The sequence below is a fragment of the Macrobrachium nipponense genome, chromosome 12 (assembly GCF_015104395.2).
Source record: "Macrobrachium nipponense isolate FS-2020 chromosome 12, ASM1510439v2, whole genome shotgun sequence".
Taxonomy (NCBI): domain Eukaryota; kingdom Metazoa; phylum Arthropoda; class Malacostraca; order Decapoda; family Palaemonidae; genus Macrobrachium; species Macrobrachium nipponense.
The window spans coordinates 104,115,343-104,129,077 of record NC_087205.1 but is presented as its reverse complement, the minus strand read 5'-3'; the positions used below and the strand labels follow the sequence as shown (position 1 = coordinate 104,129,077).

The 13,735-nt window shown below is 36.8% G+C and overlaps 1 protein-coding gene across 1 annotated transcript; it reads right to left on the bottom strand.

Moving 5' to 3' along the window:
- Positions 1 to 874: 874 nt before the first annotated feature.
- Positions 875 to 6,676, bottom strand: LOC135224901 (glycoprotein-N-acetylgalactosamine 3-beta-galactosyltransferase 1-like). Its single transcript, XM_064264225.1, has 8 exons — positions 6,345 to 6,676; positions 5,192 to 5,326; positions 4,188 to 4,319; positions 2,870 to 3,014; positions 2,123 to 2,241; positions 1,500 to 1,610; positions 1,207 to 1,415; positions 875 to 988 (listed from the first exon to the last, which is right to left on the bottom strand). The coding sequence occupies exons 1-8, from the start codon at positions 6,376 to 6,378 to the stop codon at positions 875 to 877; spliced, it is 999 nt and encodes a 332-aa protein (XP_064120295.1). The 5' UTR covers positions 6,379 to 6,676.
- Positions 6,677 to 13,735: the final 7,059 nt, after the last annotated feature.

Here is a 13,735-nt window from a genome sequence, read left to right as displayed (position 1 = left end):
CTTGAGCATACTTTATATTTTTCCTCTTTCTTACTATATATATTTTTCTTGTATATTTTTTCTTCATGATTTAATTTCTATGTATTGGTATCTTTCCAATAATTTTTGCATTGATTACATTCGAAGTTGGGCGATCCCTACTTCCATTTTTATATGCATTAATTTTTTATACACTTTTTATTTTGGTTAAATCGTATTTTACTGTCAATGTAGTTCATTCGTAGGTCATTGTAGCAGATCTCTCTCCTTTTATATTTATTATGCAGTATACGAGGAGTTTGGGAATCCTTGTTGGTTCATTTTTAGGCGTATGTGGCATAAAGAAAACTTTTAAGCAAACTTTCTTTTCTTGTTTATATGCGTATCTGAAATATCTAATTATTTTTTTTTAATTCGGTATTCTGAGGGCTTATTTATTTTTATCTTGCACAAAAATTTGACATTTAGGGATATTTTTCTTACATGCTTGTGTTTTTTTTTATTGTCATAGCAATTTCTTCTAAATTTATCAAGTGGAAATTAACTTATAGATTCAAACGCTTTTGTAGAATTGGCAATTTAATCAAGAAAGAACAATATTTCATATGCGAGTCCTTCCATTTTTTGAAACTGCAACAAAATACTCTGGAAAAAAAAAAAAAAAAAACTCGCAACTCTCCATGGCTCAGTATTTTCTTGCTATATACAATCTTCCATCTTCAGGAGGTAAGTTTTATCGTTCTTTCCGAAGTTAAGCCAACTCTTTTTCTTCTTCTTCTTTTTCTTGACACGAGAAATACACTTTAAAAAAATCTGATAGAGAAGGAAAATAAAAAAAAAAATGAGTTTATGGATCAGTTTTACGAGAACATTTTATCCTCTGGGGTAAACTGTTTTAATCGCACGATGAGACCTTCACTTCGTAAATCAAGTTTTCAAGGAGGTAGAGACTGGTTGCGTTCTTCAAGGTGTGGAACGATACGGTCGTTTCAGATAAACTGTTGATTCCCTGTAAAATGAAGATGATTAGCGATAAATTTCGTCGCAAATATTCCCCTTTGATGTTATCCCCGATATAAAAGATAGGCCTACATACTGACAATATGTGTATCGCATGCTAACATTCTGCAGAACCCTGCCTCATTCTATCACCGCTATCCAAGCAGATTAAAATTATATGAAAAGATAAGGTATGATTCTCTCTCTCTCTCTCTCTCTCTCTCTCACCCATTTTCCAGAGCGAGTGAATTTAACGTTCATCCATAACTTAATCTTATGTGAACTCGCCTTGTCATATCTGTATTTCATCACCGATGGAAACCATTTTCGCCATTTGCCTTCGATATAATCTTCGGGTTTGTTGTGATAGAACCTGTGCCTCTCGAGTTCGTCTCTTGTATCACCCAACATGATCCCAGATTTCGTCATGCAATGACCTGAAAAATTGTTTAGTTTCAATTTTAGATCTTATCAAATGTTTTTGTTAAAATGCAAGAATGGCAAGACCGAGTACTACCCACCCATCATGACATCCTCATTGGCAATAGCTCTTGCTTGACAGGGATTTGTGTCGGGATATGCAACTTCGCCGAATATCTTCAGAGCAGCTCGACTCAAAGCATACCCAGAGCCTGGAAAAGAAGGTTCTTAAACAGAATGGAAAGATATTTAAACTTTCACAAAAAATACCTCGATATTTTCTTGAAATTTTTAAATGTTCTCGCACTTGCTTGATCATTATTATCTAATAATATATTTACAAAAATTTGTATTCATTCCTGAAACACACACACACACACTTATTACTAGTTATGTTTGAAAGAAGTATCATTTGATCATTCAAGGCCTAATTCGTACATTGTTAATGACAGCATGGGAGGGATGTACATTACTTTCCCATCCAAAACATCTCCTCTATTTACCATACCTTTTGGCTTTACATCACTTTTACATTTTTTTTATTTTTTTATTTTCATGGTACGGTTACGTTCCGAAACTCTCCTCTCCCTCCCTAGGCATAGATGCTACTTTTTTTTTTTCCTAAGCTGTGTCTTCCTTTACCAGACCTGAGCTAGATTGAAGTGCAGGACTGCCAGTCCTACTGCAGTGTGTAAATATAATACAGGAAGTCACTTTGACTCACCACCCGATAAGAAACTGTAATTAGAGTTGCCATCAACATTGGCGCGTTCTCCCAGAGCAATTGGAAAGTCTGGATCGTAGAGCGTCAACACATATCTCAGGTTCTCAACAATAATATATCTGAAATAAGTGAAATTGTAATGCAATATAGACATTTTCCTTTGGCAACTTTAGAGTTACACGGATAAAACTACTTTCATTTGAATAAGTCCGTTTGACATTTTTTAAATTCAAATCTTCAAACTCGTGATGTTATGACAGTTGACGTAAATCACAAAATCGATTAAATTCCTTGTAGTACCTCGTTTTCAGTATGATGACATAAGGTGTGTGTGTTATTTTTTTAATGAAAAATTTCGGATATGAGGTCAGAATAATTCTGACCTCATATCTCTCTCCTTAAGCATACGCATATATATATATATATATATATATATATATATATATATATATATATATATATATATAATTACACACACACACACACATATATATATATATATATATATATCTATATATATATATATATATATATACAGTATATATACACACACATACACACACACACACACACACACACACACACACACACACACACACACACACATATCTATATATATATATATATATATATATATATATATATATATATATATATAGTGCGAGTTCGTGCGTGTATGTGAGTGTATATTACTGTTTTCGTTGGAATTTAGTAGGACTAAAGCTGTAAATTATAAGAAATACTCACGTATCAACATCAGCTTTAAGGAACCAGTCGAAGTCCTGAAGGTGGATATCGAAGAGATATTTGAAGCTTTCTCTTGTTTTCAGCCAAAGGACTTCCTTTCCATTTTGTAAACGCGATTTTACCTGCACCGTTCCCAGATCCGAATCTATCAGGAAGGTACGTTTGAACTGTTATCAAAGTTTTGCAGGGCCGAAGTAAGGCATATGTCAATATGAAATCCCGAAAAACTTGGGAATGAAAAGTTTAAATACACTGCTATGTGAGTATAATAATCGAGAGGTAATGTTTGTTTTTGTTTGCATGGTGTTTTTACGTTGCATGGAACCAGTGGTCATTCAGCAACGGGACCAACGGCTTTACGTGACTTCCGAACCACGTCGAGAACGAACTTCTGTCACTCCTCAATGGAATCCCCGAGAATCGAACTCGCGGCCACCGAGGTGGCACGCCAACACCATACCGACCACGACACTGAGGCACTAAGTTATCGAGAGGTATTGTATCATTTGGTGGCACAACCATTTTTGTTTATTATATTATTGATATAAAGAAACGTTTCTATTACACCGGGACTAGGTCATAGATTTAAGGGTTAGGGAGTTGAAAATAAATTGGAACAAGGCAGAATGAAAGACGCTGAACAGTTGGGTAGGAAGAGAATGGAAAAAACAGACAAATACTAAATTGCAAAGGTGCCGCCAAGTCTGATGGGACGCAGAATTCTACACAAGGAACATGCTTTGACATTTACCGTCACACACGCAGCTAGATCTTGTGTTTAAGGCCATACGCTTGCGATTTTATTGTTAGTTATGAACAAGATGATTCTACGGGAGATGTAGACACCTCTGGCGAATAATGGTAGCAACGGTTGCATCACCTAACATCCGTTGTGTAGCACGACCTTGAAGAAGTGCATTCTCTCTTTGTAAGATGATGTTCTTCCTTCTCCGCCCCCCACCCCTTTTTTTTCCCAAGTTAGGGGGTACTACCACCTCCACTGAAGCGTCCCCTTAGACTCTCAGTTTGATACTTTCTACTTTGACTTTTTCATGCAGTACTCTTGGGCTTTCCAACCTTAACCACCCAATTTCTTTGAGTAAGTTTTGCTTCCGTGTTCATTCCACATTAAGGTCAAAAAGTGAGCCTTAGTTGTTCTGGTTAAATGCTTATATAATAATAATAATAATAATAATAATAATAATAATAATAATAATAATAATAATAATAATAATAATAATCTCCAATTTCCTTATTTTGAGCCGTCTTAAAGCCAAGGCCTACAGATTGAAATTGTCCTGAAAAAGTCAATTCTCACCCGCGACATCGCTGACGATGACGAACTTGTCACATCTCTTACCCCACGTCTTCTTGGCAGCCAATGCATTTACTCTCTTGTCAGACGTGGCCAGCACCCAACACAGGATTCGAATACGATTTCCTGGGTTATCTGATGATGAGAGTTAAAAGAAAAATAGATTTCAACACACTTTGGACTTAGGAAAAGTTACAGGGGTTTTGTTTACCTCTTCTCATGTAGTCTAGCGTCATTAGCACTTTTATTATGCACTAATAATGGTAATCACATTCTTCATAATTTTTATATAGGAATAAAGATGTTGATGTGGCAAAGGTTCTGCCTCAGATATCACAAAAATTCTACTGGTAACTGATGAAAACCAAAAGTTTCGGATAATATAATTCGGGGTAAAAGGAGGACATTCATTATTCCATTTGCTGAAGATTTAATTAAAAGCGGTGACAAGGGCAGGTTAGCTGACGCTTTCGGCCAAGCAGACATTACCGATAGTAAAATTTAAAACGAAATCCACTAACTGACCAATATGCCTCTAACATCAGTGCATGTGTCAATTAGTTTTTTTTTTGTGCTTTATGCAAAGGTCCTTCGGAGATGTATGAATTTACAGGATCGCAATGTTATAATATATTTAAAGGCATGACATTAAAAGACACTGTCTTTATTTTTGTAAACATGATTACAGAAAATCTTTATCCATTCAACATTTTTTTTTCTAAATAAAGAAATGTTTTCTATCTTAGTTGTATAACGACGAATAGGATTATGAATGACTTTTAATTAGAAAATGAGCACACCCCCCACCCTTTTTTTTTATTTACTCCCAAACTATACTTCTAACAGAAAGTCAAAACTAGTCGTTTAAACAAAATGAAATTGGGAGCTACTAGCCGACTGTTGCTCAAAATGTTTCTGCTTCTCCTGCAAAGAGAAAAAAGAGGATGCAACTAGTCATTGTAAATTTCTAACATAACCTGAAAGTTACCCAAGAGAACCACAGTTACCTTCAGATTGGTGTTGGCGAAGATGAAACTGGTTGAACAGGAGGCGACTGTCCGGTGAAATTATGGCCTTGATAATCTTTCCCGTGATCACTCCAGACAAGGAGAGACTGGCCACATAGCTTAATAACATCAGACCTGAAATAAGTTGACGATGATGAGAACTGTAGCTGTAACGAATTTTTGGTCTGTTTGTTTGTTTGTATGGTGTTTTGACGTTGCATGGAACCAGAGGTTAATCAGCAACGGGAACAACGGCTTTACGAGACTTCAGAATCACGTCGAGAGTGAACGTCTATCACCACAGATACACATCTCTAACCCATCAATCGATCGAACTCGCGGTCACCGAGGTGTCAGGCCAAGACCAAACCGACCACGCCACTGAGGCGCTTACACTGAACAAGTGATTTTTAAATTCCTTTTCTGGACCATCTGCTGCATTTGGAACCTCTGTCAATGCTCTCATATTCAAAATAGCCTCCTTTTCCTGCTTATTCTTTTACTTCTGAAAATGAGCACTACATCTAATTCAGTAGCCAATTCTTGTGCTGACTCTAGAGCCATTTCGTATCCATTCGCCCGATAATCAGATTAAGTAATCAGTGATATTAATGAAACTGCAATGCGGTATGCGGTAGAGTTCCAAAGAGGTGTTCGGCATAGTTTTGCTGACAAAATTTACGCTGCCACAGACATCATACCAGGCATTCATCGTTACACTTTGGTTACAAGTCTCTCTGCTTCATGCCGTATGGCGGGATCAGAAGCAAGCATTTCTGACAGTTCATCAAGAGCTTCTCGGATTCCTTGTCTTTGTCATTTGCTTTTCTTAGGGTGTGTTCGATCACCATAACAGAAAGGATTAATAATCAGGCTCTCGGAAATTTTTACTGCACTGAAGAAATTTTTTTTCTCTCTTATTTATCATGTTTGCATTGTTTCCTTTTTATTTGGATGATCCCAAACACACGAAGTGGTACCCCTTAGCAAACGGCGTCCGGGGCGACTACTGACCGAGTTTCCGGTACCTTGAGTCGAGTCTAAAGGTCGATTGTTGACCAGGCATTTTAGCCAAGGTACATAATGTGTCTTGTTTCGATAACGTAATGCGGCGGTACAATAACGAAAACCAACCTTGACAATGCTCACTTACCCCAGTTGATCCAATGATATATCGTCGTGGACATCAGGATGACACAATCGCATTTTAGTGTTCAGTGGAAGAGTTCATTAATGGTAGACCAGGTCGATGGGTTTGGAGATTTTTCTCTTCAACGAAAGTGGTCCACTTCTTGAGTATTTGTCTCTACTATGTCTTGGATTATCATCCACATTGTAACAATGAAGATTTTCTTATTTCATATGGTAATAATTGACAACCCAGTTCGACGCGTGTTTAGGAAAAGTTCGAAATAACTGTAAATTATTGTACGTTGTGCTACTCACTCGATTTCGCGGACTGTTGTGACGGCAAGAGAGGACGTAATCGTCTCACCAGTAACATCCTTTCGTGTTAAATTTAGTTGTGCTCTTAAGTCTCGTAAATTCCTCCCCCAACGTACCAGGAAAAGTGGATGGATAAAGACATTGCAGGCATATAGGTATACATGAAGTTCGCGTCGTGTGGAAGACGTTGATTTTCTGACTTGCTGTCATTTTAGATTTATTTATTTAATATGGTCGACTTTCCTTTACTCATATTACCTCTATTGTTTCTACAATGATTGCTTTTCAGTGTTCTCTGTTCACGTACTGCTCCAGGATTGGGAGTCCGCGTTAACGTATAACCACTTAATCTACGATAGCATTTAACACAGACCCTCATTTTAATAATTTGATCATGGCCTTGCTTTGCGAAGAATTGTTGGTAGTAGACCAAATACAGGAGTAAAGAGCCTATACCAGTCCCGTATAACGATGTTTGTTTGTAAGTATGAACATTTCAATTTTGAAGTTCCATTTATAACGATTCACTCGCCGTTCAATTGCAAAATTACTTTTTTTTCAAAAATTTAAAGGAATTTCTATGCAGTTATTGCCAATATATTTCATTCCACATTTTCTTGTTAATCCATGGCCAATCATATTTCTTTAAACAGAGAGAGAGAGAGAGAGAGAGAGAGAGAGAGAGAGAGAGAGAGAGAGAGTTGACGCAAGCATCCCCTCAGGCGCAAGCATTAATTCTTTAGATCTTGCTGTAGCGGTTACTGACTTCTTTTCTTTGTTTCAGTCATTTCCAGCGCTTCTTTTCCTCAAACGTAACTACTGCTTGATTTATTTTCATGCATCTCTTTCCTCGCCGTTTCGAAACATTTTCTATTAATATGAACATTCCATAATGAGAAAAAATTAAAGTCTGAATTTAAAAAAAAAACAAAGAAAAGGAAAGTCTGAATTAAAAAAAAAATAAAGAAAAAGAAAGTCTGAATTTGAAAAAATATAAAGAAGAAAGTCTGAATTTTACAAAAATAAAGAAAAAGATGTCGGAAGTTTTGATAATGAAAGAGAAAAGAAAGTCTTGACTTTTTTGGTAAAGAAAGAAAAAGAAAGTCAGAAAATTTGATAAAGAAAGAAAAAGAAAGTCTGAACTTTTGAAATGTAGAGAAATAGAAAGTCTGAACTTCCGAAAAATAAAGGAAAAGAAAGTCTGAACTTCGATAATGAAAGAAAAACAAAGTCTAAACTTTTAAAAAGTAAATAAAAAGAAAGTCTGAACTTTTGAACAACAAAAGAAAAGAAAGTCTGAACTATTGAAAAACAAAGGAAAAAAAGTCTGAACTTTTGAAAAATGATAAATAAAAAGAAAGTCTGAACATGCAGAGGAAAAAAATCTGATCTTTTGAAAAATAGAGAAAAATCAAGTCTGAACTTCCGAAAAATAAAGGAAAAGAATTCTGAAATGACGAAACTTATGAAAAAGAAAGTCGGAATTTGTGAAAAAAAGAGGAGAAGAAAGTCTGAACCTATAAAAAAAAAAAGGTTCAGTGATTTGGGGGACTGCAGAGATTTTGTGATATATACATATAGATACATATATAATATATATAATTATATATATATATACATATATTATATATATAATATATATTATCTTTTAGAATATAATTAAATATTTCTCAATCTAAAATTTAGGCTGAAGGACAAATGCTGGGAATATGAGAGAAAAGGAGGCTTTGAAGGTGTAACAGGCGGAAAATCCTCGTACTGCACTATGAGGAGAGGGTGGGAAGTAAGATGGAAGAAAGAATATGAACAGAGGTACAGTCAAAGGCATGAAAGGGGGTTGCAGCTAGGCTTAAATAATGCCTACAGTGCATTACGCAGGTGCACTGACGTCACTACTCCTCTATAGGGACTTCTTTCAGACGAACGCCATATTCGTTGGAAGCTTGAATTTCAAACGGCCTTTGTAGATTGTTCCACATGAGTAGAATTCATAATAATAATAATAATTCTTTTTTAATCAGTCCTAAATAAACTTCAAAAACGTATATGGCATCCTGAAGAAACAAGGAATATCTTACATGTTAGTATGTAATATATTTCTGCATGTTTGAAGTTTCACACACTTTTTATAGCTACGCTGATATTTATTGGTCTAATTTGCCTTCTTATGACTTGATCAGTAGTGTTGATTATACATTTTTGCTTCTTTTCTCCTCCTATTCCCTATCCCATTCAGTTTCAGTCCTTCGTGACGTGAAACATCTTTTACTCTTCGTAATATTTGCTAGAAAAACATTGCTTTCGAGAAGCCTATAGCAAGTCGGAGAGCTTTTAGTTCAATTGCTCACGAAACGCAAGTCTTCGACAACAAACAAATTACGAGGTGATTGTAATATTATTGATTCTGTTGATGGTCTAACACGTTACCTGTATTTTTTTTAACAATTCTAAACACTTGTGGACACATTCTCATTGACGTAAACCAATTGTGCTTAAAAGTTCAGACCGGATGCAAAGGCAGCAACGAAAACGGAGAATATTGAAAGCCGATTACCTATAACATGAGAGATTATATTTAATAGAAGTTATTTTACTGAACAGTCGTTTTGTAAGTATAGCTGAACTGGATATAGAATTTAAGGCAAAGGCCAAGCACTGGGACCCATAAGGTCATTCAGCGCTGAAACGAAAATTGACAGTACAAAGGGAATTATTAGAAGCATGAGTGAAAATGCTCTTTTTTTATCGGTTTACTTCCTAATATGTCATGATTCCAATTATGATCATAAGAACTCCACGAAATCGTATATGTGGACTATGATATACCAACAGATTCTGAACTCATGGCGATACATTCAAAGGAAATTCTAAGGTTTTGTTGAAGAAAACCGCCGGATCCTTCATTTGCCCAATTGATTATATGAAAACGTAAAATGTCCCGAGCAATGCGACCGGAGAAAGAAAAAGACAAGCAATTTTTTTAACATAAATGTCTCTCCGATGCTTCAATCAGATCACAGTTCTCTGGGGACCTCTCTCAGTGAGTCACATTGTCAGCAAAGTTTGGTGAGGAGAATGTTTGGGGGCGTTCAGTTGCTTTCTCCACGCAACTGATTGCCTGTCGGTACTAGTGTACTGAATATCACGCAAAATGAAGATTTCGTTGCCTTGTTCCCTTCTGGAAGTTTAGAAGCATCTCATTCATCGAAGGAATTTTATAATGTATCATCGTGACCTACGACAGTTGGTTAGAATGACAGAATATAAGTTAAAGGTCCAGCACTTGGACCTATGAGGTTATTCAGCGCTGGAACGGAAATTGACAATTTGACAGTAAAAGGTATGAAAGGTGTAACAGGAGGAAAGCCTGTTGCACTATGAATCAACTGTCAGGAGAGGGAGGAAAGTAAGAGTATGAACGGAGGTGCAGTAAAAGAAATGTAAGGGGTTGCAACTAGGAGTCGAAGGGACGCTGCAAAGAACCATAAGTAATGCCTACAGTGCACCGCATGAGGTGCACTGACGGCACTATTCTCCTACGGAATTAATTAATCATTACAATTCAGTGGTAATACAAACAAGTGTTTGTTTGTTCGTATGGTGTTTTTACGTTGCATGGAACCAGTGGTTAACCAGCAACGGGACCAACGGCTTTACGTGACTTCCGAACCACGACGAGAGTGAACTTCTATCACCAGAAATACACATCTCTAACCCCTAGTGGAATGCCCCAGAATCGTACTCGCGGCCACCGAGGTTGCAGGCCAAGACCATACCGATCACGCCACTGAGGCGCTGGTAATAGAAATGTGGTCAACAGGTTTGTAACAATACTAAAAAAGAAAAGAAAAATTGATGAAACATAAGACTGAGTTTTTAAAAGACAGGCGATACTGATTTGCATCTAACCCTACAAACAACAAGTAAGAACAAGGAGTAAAAAGGTTTATAAAATACGAGTTCATTCGATCATTGAGATAAATTTTGAATTCAGTCATCTGACATTTCTAAATGGCAAAAATAAGAACCTAAAGGACACCGGTGTGTATATAACGTGTTGCAGAAGACTGGTCACTGTAAACAGATATAAAAAGAAATTAATGGACTTGAGAAAGAGAAATCTGAACATATACGCTTCACTTCAGTCGTAATTGTGAATCAAAACCCGAATTCCTCAAACCAAATAATCTCGACTTGAAATATAATCTCATAAATCAAATAGTCCATGCGTAAAATCTTTTGTCTTGATGAAAATCCAAGACACCCGATTAAATCATTGCCCCCGAAGAGGGAAAACTTTCATTACGGCAGATGAGACAGAGTATATATACGCTGCGTATATATATTTCCATTTATCTCTGGAGGGGGTGGCTCCGAAAGAAGTCTCTGGATGAGGCTTCTCTCTCTCTCTCTCAACTAGTAGCGATCTCACGGCTCTCAGCCACCGTGTTTGTCATAGTTGTCGGTGGCCATTTTTATTTCTCTTTCTGTCGAGTCAGCGATGAGTTCCCGCGCAAGAACTGTCCACAACCGACCGCGTCGTGCATCTCAGTGCAAAGATGACGTGGGGCGATGCATCACCCCCATAAGGGCGCCCCCCATCCCCCCTTTTTCAGAATCTCCCTTTCCTCCTTCCAAAAATAATATATACTTTATCACATTCATATGGCCAAAGTACATCAACATACTCTGAGACATCTATCCACTCAAACTGATCTTTAAACCACTGGCACAGAGGTAGGTGTGTGTGTGTGTGTGATTAGTGCACTGATGCGCTTATGTATAACTACATGATGCATGTGCATATGATTTATTTGCCGATAATTTAACTACGAAGCCCAGCACTTTCACCTATTCAGCGCTACGACAGTGAAAAGGAATCGTGGGTGTTTGAAGAGCAAGGTGGAACAAATGAAGTGCAAACGGCGTGAAAGTCCAAAGATAAAAGTGGCTGCTGCACCTGCGCCGAAGGGACGCTGCAAACAACTTTTAGCATTGCCTACAGTGCACCACTGCCTCCATAAAGGGCATGTATACACGAGACGCTGGAAAGTAGAAGATTGATTTGTTCCGTTTTAGTGAAAATTCAAAAGTAAAGAATTCTATTTGAAGGAGGTCTATCAGGTAGATTTACTTCTTATGATCTCGAGACACTGCAGTTTAAGTTATTAACTTTCAAAACATATTTTGCCATTTCAGTCAGGCGTTTTGGTGTTGTTGCTATACATGATTTTTAATAGGTCCACAGCTTTCAAGATAAGGATGTGAAATACAACAGCCCTGGTCACCTATCATTATTTTCAGTTTCTGTACAATAACATCAAAGTAACAAACTTGGACAGGTTCCGGGATGCAATATATGAATGGCATCTTGATTTTAACTCTTGCAACGATTATTTTTTCTTTTTAAAATAACTTAAACTTGAAGAGGACGTAAGAATTATCACCTGGAATGCTTTCTTCCATTATTATTATTAATTATTATCATTATTATTTCAGTAGATGAAACCTATATTTATGTCCTAATGGAAAAATAAACATACTATTTATACAAATGACTTTTAATTAACACTTAAAAGAAACATTTTTTGAGGGGTTAATCCCACGAAAGCAAGTTTGTTTACTTTCTGCTTCAACTGAGAGAGACTTCCCGATCGGGCATCTGTCTCTGGGATCTTCCTATATGACACTGATTACACTTTACCCCACCCTCCCTATTGACCGTAGTGTGATGAGACGGAGGCGAAATCGCGCAAATTAATTACAATCAGGGACATAACTTGAATTTAATGTAATCAAGTCGTCAGATCCACCTGTTGTACCATTTAAAAGCGGATGGATCATTTCCATCGGTATCTTCAGCCCTTCTGAGAAAATCCCATAATGGCATAAATATTTTCCAAACGTATTATTTACGAGATGATCCGACGTTGCTCCCAGTCAGATGATATGAAACGACGTTACCTGAATTTTTTGAAGGCATTCTACGATAGCTCGAAGCGAATGCCTAGAAAAAAAAATAAAAATAAAAAACGCACAACAATGGCCGTAATGGTTAATATCTTCAGAGTAAATGTCAGTATAGGAATCGTGTTTGCAGATTGAAAGGCAAATGTATATGTAATGTATGTATATATATATATAATATATATATATATATATATATCTATATATATATTATATATATATTATATATATATATATTGTGATGGCATGTCAACCACCACACGATACACTTATAAAATTATCTGATACCTGTATTCACTTAACAGGATACGAAATTCACAAGGTGTGAAATCGTTCCACAACCTTAAACCACAGTGTGCAAAATCAACTCAGGGGTGAAAATAAACACTTGAGAAAAATCACTTAAATTTAATACATAACTCTTAGGCAGAAATCACACCTGAACCTCGATAATACTAAAATATATGAATATCATTCACGCTTAAATAATCGCTAAACAAATCCCAAATACGCAACTAATAAAAGAAACCAACACATTCAAACGCAAAAAGGAGGGGGTCCAGAAAGGAGGAGAAGGGAAAAAAGAAAGAATATCCTAATAAATACACACTAATATTCCTAACAACTTCTCCGTATGTTTTAAAGTTCTCCTCTTGCAAGGCAAAGTACAACTCCACGTCTGGAGGACAAATCAGGGTGATTATCAGCGCTGAATCCAAAAAATATCAACAGGTGGCTGGCAAGTATCGAGCTGCCCACTGAATACGACAGCAGAGGAACATTTGCCGTGACCTTAACAAATGTAAATAATTTACCTTGGGACAGAGAGGTCCCCTTGGCTTTACAACTGAACGAAAGGCGCTAAGGAGAAATCCTGAAGCTGCAGGCTGGGAGATCCAAAAGGTATGTCGAGGGTGAATAATCTCCAGTCCATGTACATAGGCCAAAAATTAGTACCAACGGTCAATCCAAACAGCGCCCAAGAGAAGGTCCAGGAAACAACTGGCTCATATCACCACCGAAGACTTCCATATCCCATCTGGTCAACAGGGGGGGAGAAGGCCACACCCAGTGAAATCACCAAATATGGAATTTGGAAAGAGGATTAGTAAAAGCATACAACAAGCCAAA

Coding starts and splice junctions, on each gene's coding strand:
- LOC135224901 (XM_064264225.1), bottom strand. CDS start 6,378: ATGTCCACGACGATATATCATTGGATCAACTGGG. Junction 4,320..5,191: donor TCGCCAACACCAATCTGAAG/GTAACTGTGGTT, acceptor TCTCATCATCAG/ATAACCCAGGAAATCGTATT. Junction 2,242..2,869: donor CTTAAAGCTGATGTTGATAC/GTGAGTATTTCT, acceptor CACTTATTTCAG/ATATATTATTGTTGAGAACC.